Source organism: Microcebus murinus, chromosome 10, assembly GCF_040939455.1.
Source record: "Microcebus murinus isolate Inina chromosome 10, M.murinus_Inina_mat1.0, whole genome shotgun sequence".
NCBI classification, from domain to species: Eukaryota; Metazoa; Chordata; class Mammalia; order Primates; family Cheirogaleidae; genus Microcebus; species Microcebus murinus.
This window is the reverse complement of record NC_134113.1, coordinates 99,895,435-99,909,617: the sequence shown is the minus strand read 5'-3', so window position 1 is coordinate 99,909,617 and position 14,183 is coordinate 99,895,435. Positions and strand designations below refer to the sequence as shown.

General features: G+C 53.9%; 1 protein-coding gene across 7 annotated transcripts in view; it reads left to right on the top strand.

Annotated features, from left to right (window-relative positions):
- Nucleotides 1-14,183, top strand: part of CACNA1C (calcium voltage-gated channel subunit alpha1 C) — a 613,935-nt gene that overhangs the window by 349,197 nt on the left and 250,555 nt on the right. For all 7 annotated transcript variants that reach the window (XM_076007801.1, XM_076007799.1, XM_076007800.1 and 4 more), the window contains one exon: nt 12,084-12,223. In XM_076007801.1, coding sequence (XP_075863916.1) covers nt 12,084-12,223 — 140 coding nt within the window. The remainder of the gene's footprint in view (nt 1-12,083; nt 12,224-14,183) is intronic.

The following is a 14,183-nucleotide window of genomic DNA, read 5'->3' as shown; positions in this document are numbered from 1 at the left end:
ACATAGCTTGGTGCGTATCACCCTTTGGTCACAAGCTGCCCTCGGCCCAAGTCACCATGGATCTTAAGTCCCAGGTGCAGCATCCTCAGTAGGAAGTACAAACTCTTTATCCTGCCACTTAAGACTGCTTTAATTGAAACCTCACCTGCTGGCAGACGCCTCGTCCCCCGCCATGCAGGCTTTCCAGAAACATGTCTGCTCCTTGTTGCTCAGAGGGAACTTGTGTTCTCGTCTGGGTGTCACCGTCCCGTACAGCCTCCTGCCAGCGCAGCCTCAGGCCCAGCTCACACCGCACGTCCTGACCACCAGCCCCTAAGCGGCTGGTTCTCAGCAGTGCTCATTCGGCAAGTAGCGCCCGTGAGCCCGCGTTGCCGTTTCCGTGCTGCACGTCCTGCCTGCCGCCATGCCCGGGCGTCCCTGCAGGTGCCCTCTGCCACGCAGCCCTTCCGTCCACACTCGGGGTGGGGTGCCCAGCACGCTCTCCCTGCTGACGGTGCTCGATGTTCTGGTTGTGCACCCCGTTTGAGGTCACGCGGTGGCGGCAGGAGGAAGGCCTGTGCCCCGGAGGTGTGAAGCGCGTTGTCAGCCGCGATGTGCTGCGGGCACGGCTGTGGCAGGCAAATGGACCTCATGGTACCCGCCATCCTTCCAGGACCACACCAGAGGACGCTGTGAGCCGCCAGTCCCTGGCACTGCACAGGCACCGCAGAACAGAGAATTGTGACGCTGTGCCTGCCCTCAGAGCACGTGTGCTCCTGAAGGGGGAGGGGGGTCCAGGACTCTTGCTGCAGGAGGGGAACCTACAGAACAGGCCACCATGCCATATATGAGTGTCCCAAATGAGCAGCACGTGTGCGCTGGCCACAAGGCTGTGGCCCAGAGGGAAGGATACCCGGAGAGATCAGAGCAGCTGTGAGGGGAGCAGGCCTAGCCGGCGCTGGAGGAGCGACAGCTTCCCAGACAAGGCCACCGAGGCCACAGGAGAGACAGGCGGTCAGGGAGGCAGCATCTTCACTGGAGCAAGGGGGCTGGGAGAAGACAAGGCACAAGGTGGGGAGGGAAGGATTCGAGCAGAGACGTTCGGGCCAGACCGGTGAGGAATAGGGAATCGCTCTAACTTCCTGGGGAGGAAAGTGACATGATCAGAGTGAGATTCTGCAAAGTTCCTTGCTCAGAAATTCCCTGCTCAAAAATTCCCTCATCCTTTGAAGGCAAGAAAAAACCTCCGCTAGGGAGGGAAGCACCAGGACTGCATCCCTGCGCCCTCCGTCTGTAGGCTCTGGAGCTAAGGTGCTGAAGGGGCCCTCCCTGTCCCCACCCCAGCCTCCTTAGGAACTGTTGTGCTCCTGCCTCCGCATTCCCCTCTCTGCTGACAGCCCTGCTCTGCAACAAGAGGCTAAGCACAGAGTGACACGGTACCCTCTGATAGGAACTCAGGCTGGTCTCTCCAGATCTACTCTGAGACCATAATCAGAACTAAGCGTCTCACATGCAGGCCAAGAACTAACGGGGAAAGAGAAGCATTTGTTTTCCAGTGTTTAGGAGCTCCTGCCTTCTCTGGTTGAGCGAGACTAAGCTTAGTTTTAATGTGCCCAGATGGCTGATAAGGGATGCACCCACTGAGCAGCCGGGTAGAGATAGCAAATAGAGCCCATCCAGAGGGATGCTTTCAGACGCAAGTACTAGAAAACTCAACTCAAAATGGCTTTGACAATAAGGAAGTTTTATCTCACATAGAGGAAGCCCCAGATTAGGGTGGCATTAAAGTTGTTAATTTGTTGGTTCAACAGCTTTACCAAGGACCTCAGTTCTTCCTGCCTTTTCTCTTTGCTGCCCTTAGCATGTTGCTCTTGTTCTCAACTGCCAGTCCTCATAGTTCCCTGATGGCTGTCACAGTTCTAGACTTCACACACAGACATGGGTATGTCCAACTAAAGAAGAGATTATAGTGCTTTCATGTTGGGATGCCTCCTTCTCTTTTTGAATCAGTGAAAAACTGTCTCTTCCTGCCACATTGGTGGGGCTGGGTCACAGGCCACTTCCGAAGCCAGTGGATGGAGGAGAGGAAGAGGATGACTCTGCTGGGTTGGAGCAGTGGTGGGCTTATAGCCAGCAGTGCTCTTCACAGTGTGGTGCCCATGTCTGCCCAGCAGTGGGGTGAAGAGACCATGGGAGTCGCTGTAGCTGTGTGTCCTAGCCCCGTCAGTGGGAATGCAGAGTGCCTCAGGCCAAGTGGGCTCTGAGTGTCAAATGCTTGCTTAACATTGTTGGATTTCGCACAGCGATTAGGTCTTCATTGTAGCTTCAACAAGGCCCCAGTGCACTTCCTATTCTAATAGCAGTGCCAGGTAAAGGGGCCCTGGGGAGGTTGAAAGGTGAGCTGGTAGAGTCCAGCTTTCTCTCTAACCACAGCAACGGGAAAACATTAAGAGTCCCGAGTCTACCACTTATTAGCTGCATGGCTTTCTGGAAGATTTCCTAGCCTCTTTGATCAGTTTGCTCATCAATATATTGGAGATAATCTTTTTTTATCTATCATGCAGATTTACTGCTAAGATTAGAACTAAAGTTTCCAGACTCAAACTGTTGTTAGTGGCAGCTATGGTGGAGGTGGTGGTGGTGGAGTTGATGATAATAGGGGGATGGTGATGGTGGTAGAGGTTGTGATGGTGGAGGGGGTGATGACGGTGGTGGTGGTGGAGTTGATGATAATGGGGGGTGGTGGGGGTGGTAGAGGTTGTGATGGTGGTGGGGGCAATGACAGTCATGATGGTGGAAGGTGGTGGTGGAGTTGATGATAATGGGGTGGTGGTGATGGTGGTAGAGGTTGTGATGGTGGTGGGGGTGGTGGAGTTGATGGTAATGGGGGGGTGGGGGGGTAGAGGTTGTGATGGTGGTGGGGGCGATGACAGTCATGATGGTGGAAGGTGGTGGTGGAGTTGATGATAATGGGGTGGTGGTGATGGTGGTAGAGGTTGTGATGGTGGTGGGGGTGATGACGGTGGTGGTGGTGGAGTTGATGGTAATGGGGGGTGGGGGGGTAGAGGTTGTGATGGTGGTGGGGGCGATGACAGTCATGATGGTGGAAGGTGGTGGTGGAGTTGATGATAATGGGGTGGTGGTGATGGTGGTAGAGGTTGTGATGGTGGTGGGGGTGATGACGGTGGTGGTGGTGGTGGTGGAGTTGATGGTAATGGGGGGTGGGGGGGTAGAGGTTGTGATGGTGGTGGGGGCGATGACAGTCATGACAGTGGAAGGTGGTGGTGGTGATAACAGGTGGAGGTGGTGGTGGTGATGGCAGGCAGACAGGGTTTGAGAAGTCTAGACAAGGCGACAGTCCCTGAGCTGCATCTTGGAGGAGGAGGACATCTCCAGGTGGAGAAGGGGCCATGGTGGGAAGGGCATGAAGACGAGAGCTGCCCAAACCAGCCTGTCTGGTTTGGGTGTGGTGAGCCTTTGGTGTGACTGGAGTGCAGGTTGGTGGCCAAGGACAGGGCAGGGGTCCAAGTAGGGGTCATACTGTGGTGGACCTTGGAACCATGCTAAGGAGGCTGGACTCCATTTAAAGGCAGAAGGGAGTTATTGACAGTTTTTTAGCAGTAAAACCACCTGGGTTTCAATGAGACCAGTTAGGAAGCTGCTTTACTATCCAAACAACCAATGATAGGGGCCTGTGTGGGGACAGGTTGTGGCGTGGGGCAGAAAGTCAGGGTCCACCTTTAAGATCCACTCTGACACGGAGCTGCCCAGTGACAGGCAGGCAGCCTCACGAGAACACAGTGGCGTGGGGATGGAGGACGCTGGTGTAGAAGGAGCGCCTGCTCTGGGTGGACGGCTGGCCCGCAGGGCACTTGACTCCCTCTCAGCTCCGAGAGGGCAGCACAGGCCCCAGTGTGGCAAAGGTTGGTTGTTCTCTCTGGACCATCCAAGTGCTGGACACCAAATAGGGAAATCAAATGGGCCGCGCTTGCATTTGGGGAAACAGCCCAGGAGGAGGCTACGGGGTGTGCACCTGGCTGCCCCGCCCCAGAGAGGTCAGCACAGGCATGTTGCAGGGCCAGGGAGGTGAAGGGTCCCAGAGGGCCGGCAGCACCCGCGCCCGGCAGCTGAGGCAGCTCCTCGGGCCCTGGGTCCGAGTGCCTGCGCCCACGTGCTGGGGCGGCAAGGTAAGGCCAGCCTCTGGGGAGGAGACGTACGTGTAAGAAATTGGTAAGTGTGTGAGTTGCTTCCACTCTGCATCACGGGCAAGCACAGAGGAGCAGGTCGGTTTGAGGAGCCACTGCAGAAACGGCGAAGCTAGTGCACTGTTCAGCTCGCCCAGCCTTGCTGCTGCCCACCCTCGATACGCGGGTGACTTGTTCTTTAAGGGCTGCTTTACTCCTAAGCTGTTAAAGGTTTTTCCTGCCCCTTTCTCCTTTATAAGAATGTCCTAAGTGTAAGGCCAGACACCTTCTAAAAGAGGCTTCTGCATAAGGCCCTTGGAAAAGGCCTGCCCTGGCACAATTATGAAATCAAATCAGCTCCCTGTCCAGCCCCCTTCTTCTCAATCCAGGCTCCCCGGGGACCTGCCCACCCTCCTGCTATAAAATTCCAATCTGCTGCCTGGGCGCGGTGGCTCACGCCTGTAATCCTAGCACTCTGGGAGGCCAAGGCAGGCGGATTGCTCGAGGTCAGTTCGAAAGCAGCCTGAGCAAGAGCAAGACCCCGTCTCTACTAAAAATAGAAAGAAATTAATTGGCCAACTAATATATATAGAAAAAAAATTAGCCGGGCATGGTGGCACATGCCTGTAGTCCCAGCTACTCAGGAGGTTGAGGCAGGAGGATCACTTGAGCCCAGGAGTCTGAGGTCGCTGTGAGCTAGGCTGACGCCACGGCACTCACTCTAGCCTGGGCAACAAAGCGAGACTCTGTCTCAGAGAAAAAAAAAAAAAAAGTCTGTGCTGCTAACTTTGTGGTGAACCAGCCCAGTCCCCATTAAGGTGGCACCTAATACAGGCTAAAACATGACTTTAGGTATTTTAGATGGAGATCCTTAAGAGTCAGAAAACATTTAAGATCCAAAACAATGCTTCTTTTTAATTTGTAGCGTGGTCAAATAAACAAAATAAAATTTGCCGTTCTGACTGATTTTAGTTGTACAGTTCAGCGGTATTAATTGCGCTCACAATGTTGTGCAACCATCACCACTATCACCAAAGTTTGTCCTCCCCTCAAATGGAAAGTCTGTCCCCATTAAGCAGTGACTCCCCATCCTGCCTCGCCCAGCCCCTGCTAACCTCTAATCTACTCTCTGTCTCTATGAATGTGCCTATTTTAGATCTTTCATCAAGTGGAATCACACAGTATTTGTCCTTTGTGACTGGCGTCTTTCACTCAGCCTGGTGCTTTCGTGGCTCCGCGCACTGCAGCACGGGGCACAGTCTCGTCCTCTGGGAGGCTGCGCCCGCCGTGCGTGCAGGCCACGTCCTGCGGGTCTGCTCCTCTGGGGGCGGAAGAAAGACTTCTCAATGGCTGGACCTCAGGCCCAGGTAGAGATCCCAGGAGGGAGGAGGCCTTCAGGGTGGGATGCCTGTGGCCACCCCTCCAGCCATACCTTGTAGGTGGCCCTTGCCTGCCCAGTGGCCCCTGTTGGACTCATAACCCAGGGTTTCGGGCGCCACGGACAGGGACGGCTGCACAGGAGGTGCCAGCCCTGCACGGGCCCCTCACTTCTGTGTCACGAGGAGGTTGGGCTGTGTGTCCTTGTTTGTCTTCTAGCTTCTTACGTTCTACAAGTCCGCCAGTGTCCTGAGAGGGTGATGCGGGCGGCAGGTGGCACAAGGCAGGGCAGGAATCCTCGCTGGGTGGCAGTGAACGCGCATGAAAGGAGAACTCACCAGAGGGAGCTGAGGCCCCACAGCCCCTCGCCACTGGGTTGGGGAGTGGGCAGGAGCCACATGTAGAGGTCAGGCCGATTAGTGCTTAAGTTATGAGTCAGCATGGAATACAACACGCTGCTTGAAGTATCATTGTGGTGTGTATTGTCTTTGCACCTTGTACAGAGATGGAATTGTATAACTGGGCTTCTTGTCGACTCTGTTTGGTGGAGAATTCTTGGCAGCTCAATACATACACTTGCGTAAATTTAAGCGGGCACACACAGGCTCCCTGGTCTGGATTGCACACCTGGGGCTATCACGTAGCGGATGCAGCCATGCAGAGTCCAGCACAGGCGGGGTGCTTGCTCTGCTGTGCACGTGTGTGCTGCAGAAACATGCAGACGCGGACAGACAAGCCAGTCTCTGCAGGACTGTCCTTGTCCGTGGAGATCTGTCCTGGCATGGTTTCTGCTTGTGAGGAGTCTGTGTTCCCGTAAAGCACAAATATTAATTGTCTTATTATGAAGGCTCTTTCTATTATGAAATCTCTTTTTATTCATGGTGATCCTCAGAGCAATAAGGAGAGGAAGTTAACAAGAGGAGCTCTCCATTCCATTCCAGTCCTGGAGTCCAACAGTGCCTCAGTCAGAACTGCACACAGACCAGGGACTGGCATCTTTACTTGCCGTAGAATTTTGGAGGGGCTTTGGGAGTCGTCTGCTGCCTAGGAAGTGGTGTTGAAAGTTCCAAGAAGGACAAAAAAAGCACTGATCCCTCTTCTCAAATAAAATCATATGCAGAACCCGGCACATAAAGTCAAAAAAAGTCTTCCAGAGTGGTGAGAGGTAGCTACTTCTTTGTGTGTGCTCTCTGTCCACACCCCATCATACTGGCTGCCTGGACTCTATTCAGCTGCACTGGGACCCTCGGACAGCTCAGCATGTGGGTTAAAATGGCACTGCTCTGGTTCCAGAGTGGGTAGGTGTCAAAGCCCCTCTATGCCGCCTTTCCCTTGCCTGTACCTGCTCCCAGAGCACCGGCTGGAAGCCTGGGACCCCTGCAGCATTGTATTGTTTACATCCTCCTGCAGATGAGGATACAGACCCAGAGAGGTGAAGTGCTTGTCCAAGGACACACAGCCAGTTAGTGCTGGAATCAAAATAATTACCCTCAAAAGATTATTCAGTTTCTGTCCTCTAGAAGCTTCTAGTGTAGCTGGAAAGGCAGCTCTGTGTACGTGAGAAGACAGATGGGAAACTAGGATGTCCTGCCCTCCGCGGTGTCTGCCCAGCTCCACCAGTGTCCAGAGGCATGGTGATTCCTAGGGCTGGGCCCTCTGTCTCCACCAAATTCTTCTGGGTGTTTCAGTCATGGGTGCGACCACCGGCTCCCAGTTGCTGTTATTCAGTGTAAGAAATGAGCAGGGCGAGAGGAAAGAAAGGGAGGAGAAGATAGTAACAAAAAGGAAGTGATAAAGGAAAAATAGTGTTGGATCAGAAGAGAAAATGAGAGAAGGAAGGAGACAGGAGCCGTCTGCCGGCAGAGTCACCGCGCTTGCCCTCGGCAGGTGGGGGTGCACGCGCCATCCGAGGAGCGGGGCCCCCGGAGCCTGGGCACCCACGCCGGCCCGTCTGCAGCCTTGAAGCCTGCGTGCTTCCGTGCTAGTGTCCTGGGCTTTGCCCTCTTTTCCGAACCCTAGCGCAGAATGGCGGGAATGGCTCTTAGTCCATTCCAGGCTGGCTCCCAAAGGTTCCCAGTTCCCAAGACGGCAGCGAGGCTGGTGTGGGTGCTGAGCACTCGGTGTCTTCTCGGCGAGCTCTGTGGGCACGCGGATGCGGAGGGCACAGACCTGGATTCTGAGCCGGGCGTGAGGAGAGCCAGGAAGGATTGTGTGTCCGAGAGCCCAGGCACTCGGGGTGTCAGCACGCGTAGGCTTTGACAGGCTTTGGCTGCTCTTACTCGCCCTCAGCTATTTCTGGGGCAGTGCAGCGCGTGTTGGGAAGGGATGGCCAAGCTGTTTCACTTGTGTGAGTTGTCTGTTTGTCCAGGTGGTCCTGGCCCTAGCGTTGGCTCACACGCCGCCTGTGCCCAGCTGTCCCTGCTCTGGGTTCCGGTCCATACCCGCTCCCACCAGCTCCGTGGACCCTTTTCAGTTCTAGCTCAGATCCTTAAATGTCTTAGCTTGAGCAGTCTGGACCCAGCTGCGTCTCTGGGACAGTGGGGGCCAGTGAACAGTGTGCTCCCAACACCCAGGCAGGCGAGACAGGGGACGACCTTGGACTGCGGTCGGGAAGTCTGCATCGCCATCCCCTGCGTGTGCGTCCCGGCCTCCGTGTCGCATCAGCGTCCGAGCTCCTCAGGTGAGGAGGCTCATTAGACACCCTGTACGATCCCTTCTGTCTCCGGACTCCGGTTTTAAGCAGGACCTTGTAACTCCTGCTTGGAGAGGACATCTGTGATGTGAAGGTGCTTTCTTGGGGTGCAGTTTCTGACAGGACACACATTCAGACTGGGGTGTGTAGGGGCCGTCCTTCCTGGGTGGGGCCCAGCCTCGGAGCTTCTCTCTTTAGTCTGCACACACTCCCAGGGCACCTCATTCAGCCCTTCCCTGTAAGCTAGACTCTGCTCTGACCCCACCTGTAGATCCATTCACCAAAATCTCCCATTCAGCAAGTCCATAACCAACGTCGCAACCTTCCTCCAAATGCCCTCCTCCTCCTCCGGAAGTCCCTCCTGCAGTGAGAGGCGTCAGCATGCACGTGGTCATCCAGACAGGAGCCCTTGGGGGGGGTGCTGTGCACACCTTCTTGCACTGCCTCTATTCTCCTCCCCCCCCCCCACGTGCAAACAGAAGCCAAAACCACAGCATATCCTCTGTCTCTCAAATCTGTCAGTCCCACCGCCTCTACCTTGGTTCGAGCCTCGTGATCTCTGCATGGGTCACTCCCACACTCCCGCCCCCCATTCTCCAGCCAGTGCCAGGCTGCAGTGCACATCTGACCGCGTCATTCCCAGTCTCCGCGGAATGGAATCCGAGTGTCCTGGTATGGCCACAAAGCCCCAGTCTTCTTGCTGCTGCCGCCCTCCAGCCCTGCTCCCTCAGCACCCCTCACCCCGGCCAGATCAATGCTGCGTTTCCAGGCGCTCCACACCTCTGGTCTCCTCTGCCTGGAATGCCTGACACTCCCTCCAGTTCCCTGACTCCCCTCATCCCCTAACCTTACTCACCTGAATAACTCTTCATCCCCCAAGACTCAACTCAGAGAGCCTTACTTTGGAGTCCATGCATAGCCAACTGTGCTTGCCTCCAGACACCGCTTACCTACTGTACTGGCATCATCTGTCCTTTCACCCCCAACTGTACCAGCAGACCCTTAAGGTCAGTTTCTGAGCCTCTTTTCATAAATCTCCGCACCCGGCACATACGTAAACATGTTTGTGAATGCTTGAGTGAATGTTCAATTGAATGACTCACTGTCATGTGGGGCAGGTACTTCTGGGTCTACATGTGTGATCTCTCAGGGTGTGGGATAAATATATCATGGCATGGATTAATAATTAGGCTTTATTGGAAAAATTTACAAAGGCCAAAGGCCAACAAGAGAAGTCGCTGATCCTCCAATCCTCCGATCTCACAAAGACAACTGCCAGGTCCAGGAAGCCACTGGGCTTGCAGTGACTCTGTATCCCAGTGGAGGGACTCCTCCTCACCTGTGGTCCTCTCTTTCTGTAGGGCAAGTAAACAAGGGACAGCAGCCTGTCACTAAGGGAATAAACAGACTGCCTGGTGCCAGGAAGTCTGGATTGGAGGTGCCAGCTTTTTACAGGAGTTGTCTAGGAATGCCAACTTCCCAGCACATAGGGCCCTCAGAGCTTTAAGGACATTGTTACTGCCTTTGCCAAGGGGAGGAGGGGCTCTGAGCTTGGGTGCTACCTCTCCCAGAAAGCTCACTGTCTAGACAGACCAGGGGGAGCTTCAGGGTCGCTTTCTGAGAGTACAGCTGGCTGTACCACAGGGATCATGAATGACTGAGTGGGTGGGTGGAGGGATAAATAGATGAATGGGTATGTGGGAAGATTGATGGATGGACGGATAGATGGGTGGGTGGGAAGGTAGATGAATGGATGGATGGATGAGTAGATGAATAGATGGATGGGTAGATGGGTGGATTGATGGATGGATGGATGGATAGGCAGGTGAATGAAAGTGTGAAAGCAACTAGCACATATGTGAATAAGTGAAAGCACAGGACACCTAGTGGCCACCAACTTGGTTTGTTTCCCTTTCCTTTTCTTTCTTTTCAACCCGGCTCTAACTTTCTGGGAATACAGAAGGAGGTAACCCTGTCATCTGGTGCCGGCTCTAACTTTCTGGGAATACAGAAGGAGGTAACCCTGTCATCTGGTGCCAGACAGGAAAGCTCTGGACCATCATGGGGCGGGGTGAGGAGACAAGGCCTAGTGGCTATTTGATAGCTCCTCTCCTCGCCTACTCCCACGCATCCTCAGATTCCCTTGTGCCCTTTTGTCATGTTTTCACTTCAGCGCTGCCCTGGTTACATTTTAATCCAGTATCACCTGACTTTAAATGATTGGAAAAATCATTTAAACAAATCACACACAGTGATTTGTTCTTGGGCCATGACCCCAAGGCAGACCCCATGTCCCCAGACCAACTATGTGGTATTCAAATGGGCCGGAAGGAAGGACAGGTCCACCTCTGAGGTGCTGATTAAATCTGACCTGCCTCCCCCACCTGCCTCTGCCTGAGCTGGGCGTTCATCAGCACATAGGCTGCTGGTTCTTGAATTCCAGGTGCCTCAGAAACACCTGGGACACTTCTACACTGTACGTTTCCAGGCTCCATAGCAAGGGATCTGCTTCGGTAGTCCGGGCAGGGCCCAGAATTCTGCGGGTCTTAACTGCATCCTCACGCCGCTTCGCAGTGAGGCAGCCTTGTGGAAAGTGCGGGCACAGGGAACAGGGACAGGAGCTCACGGTGCTGGCGTGGCCGCCTCTCCCCACAGGGCTTCCCGCCAGGCCCCCAGTGCTGCAGCCTTGGGCCACCGCCCAGCAGCGAGGCGCAGGACCTGGGCCTTTGCGGGCAGTGCCCTCTCCGGGACACGGTGGGCCTGGAGCCCCTCACCACTGCTCCACACGCACACTCCAGAGCCCCAGCCTGGCAGAGGAGGGGAAATGGGCCTGGGGGCTCTGAGCCAAGTGTCCGCTGGGCACTGTGGGTCGGCCTGCCCTGCCATGGAGCACCTGCGCCTGCATGCAGTGTGGACAGGCGTGGCTCCTGTGAAAGATGGCTGAGGTGCCTGCAGAGGCGAGCGGCGGAGCATGAAGACATCCAGGCAGCCTGCGCCTGGCTGGGCCACTACGCTGCACTTGGGACGGGCGTGTGGGAGGAAGCAGTTACTGGCGAGTGTAGGGAATGAATCAGCATGGAGCCGGCTCGCTCTAATTGAGCCAGCATGTTTGTCCTTCTTCACAAAGCGCGTCTTCATGGCGGCAGGGAGGAAAAAGATGACCTTCTGCCCCTTAAGGGAAGAGACGGGCCTTTCCACTCAACACCCACCCCGTGCCCACCTCCACCCTAAAACTGCTGGGTCTGCTCTGTGGACCTGGCCTATGTCTTTGGACAGAGAGTTTTATTTTCTCAAGAAAGAGGTTTCACTTTTCTGGATCTGTGTATGTGAGCAGCCCGCCTCCATTTGGACCACTCTGAGAAGATGCTCAGCATCACGGCTTCTTCACAGCTATGTCTGTGCTCTGTCCTTCGGGGGAATTGGGCCAGTACCCTCCCAAGCCCGAGGCCACAGCCTTCGGGTTTGTTCCCGCAGAATTGTGTCATGGTCTCCCTGTGCTTCTGCCTCAACCCCTTTCTCAGCAGCCTTCTCTTAGGAGTTCTATGCTGGGATGGTACAAAAAAACGTTAGCTGGTCAACTGAATAAAATGTGTGAATTGTCCACCACCCTAACATTGAATTTTAATAAGGGACCTTTGAAGATAAAAGGAATCCTGTGATCCCCAGTGGTCGGTGCTGTGATGGTGGAACAGGTCTTGGAGTTGCTAATTTGGCTTCGGTTCCCAGCCCCCCGGTCCCGCCACAGAGGGGCAGCATTCTCTGCCATCTGCCTGCGAGATCTGCTGGTTCAGACCTTTCCAAATCCCAACCTAATTATTTCTTTTTCTCTCTTTTCTATTTTTGTTTCCTAGGAACGAGTGGAATATCTCTTTCTCATAATTTTTACTGTGGAAGCATTTTTAAAAGTAATAGCCTACGGACTTCTCTTTCACCCCAATGCTTACCTCCGCAATGGCTGGAATTTACTAGATTTTATAATTGTGGTTGTAGGGTAAGTATAACTGTCTTTCTGTTTCCCCTCACTTTGCCAATGCATAGTTCTTCCTTCTGAATTTATATCTTTTTGATTTGGTCCTAACTGTGCTGGGCTTTGGGCAAGATGAAAGGATTTGTTAAAACTTACCTTGAAGTCAGACTTTCCCCAGAGGGAGAGGAGCTGTTACCTAAGAGCAGCCCCGCCACTGCTTCCACGTGGGCAAGCACGTGCACCTGCACACACAGACACATGCACACACATGCACGCGCATGCACACGCACACACACACAGACACACACATATACACATGCACATATAGACACACAGGCACACACAGGCATGCACTCATACACACAGAGAGGCATACACATGCATGCACACATATACATGTATACCGATGCACACATGCATGCACACATATACATGCACATACAGGTGCACACATGTACACATACATATGCACATATGCACACACATGCAGATGCACACACACATGCACACACACAGTTGAATCTGAGTGCTCTTAATGGAACCCAGGTTCCTCTGTGCCACTGAGGAGATTCCTCTCCTTAAGGACTTTAATTTTGTCTCTCACCACAACTAGCCCTGCAGTCCCTCTGACCAACTTCCCTGTGGGATCACTGAGCAGATTTGGGGCAGTTTGCCTGAGAGCATGCAGTCTGCAAGCGGGGTAAGGATGGGGTGTACACAGAGCTGCCAGGCTGTGTGTGGGGCCCACAGGATGCTCGTGCATCAGCCCTGTCTCCATCCTCACCGCTACAGTGGGCCTGGTTCTGTGGCCCCAAGAAACCAGGCTGCTCAAGACAGGTGGTGAGAAGAAAACAGGGAGCTATGAAAGGCCAAGGTGACAGGTAACCAAACCCTGACCAAACGCACCTTTCCCCAAGCACCCTGCTCCACTTGAGTATAAGATGAGGCAGAGTCAGTCTAGGTTTTTGAAAAAGCAATGTGAAACATTTTAAATAAAATGTAGAAGTGACGATGTCCTTATAAAGAAATCAGTAACTTCACCAGAAGATTCTCCGTTACATATCTGTAGCTGACAGGCCTGCATGTACCGGGTGCAGTCTCATGTGTTAAAACGCAGCTGGTGATGTTCCACCCACTCATCTGCTTTGCAGCAGAATCTACTTAAAGAACACGTGGTTCCTTTGGACCGATCCTTCATGACTTTGAGCCCCGCGAGTGGCGGCCACCTGTGCTCTCATTTCCTGAGAGTCCTGACCGTCATTCCGTGTCAAGGTCAGAATGTCAGGAGGTGAGTCTTTTGTGCCTCCTGGCGGCATGTGGGCCTCTGGACTTCTCTAGAGCCCTGGCCGTTTGGCCTCGTGGGAGCGCCCAGCCTTCCCTGCAGGAAATAACACAGGAGCGCATGGAGATCATTTACAGGTTATTTCCTCATCTCTGGCCATCTGCACAGCTCATGTGGGCTGTTTGGAACTGTGTTAGGGTTTTCTCTTTGTTGCCTTATTTTGCCTGGCCAGTGAATGATGCACTTTAGCCACGTGAACATCAGGGATATTTGAGTGACCTGGCCTTAGGAGCGCTCAGGTCATGAGCATTACTAGCCTGTTAGCCAGGTATTGGTCTGACTTGCAGCACTCAGGGAGTGCTTGCGGCTATCTGGAGAGTTTGCGGCTTCTGTCCATGCCAGATAAACAAGGAGCTAAACAAACGCCATGAATGAACTTGGTAAACCCCAGCAAAGGTCCTTTAGGTTTGCTGCTCCTCACACCCCTAAGTCCTTTTTAAACTCAGCGTCTTTCTCAAGTCAAGGCCTTGGTCTCCTGGGAGCCTTTCACCTGAACATAGGAAAGAGCTTCAGGAATGAGACCTGATGTTTCTGGGAATGGAGAGATGAGGGTGACTTCAGGGATGAATTTTGGAATGAGTTGGAGTTGACTCCATTGCGCTCTGCCCATTTGTGGCCTTAACTAAAGCACAGGAGGTGGGG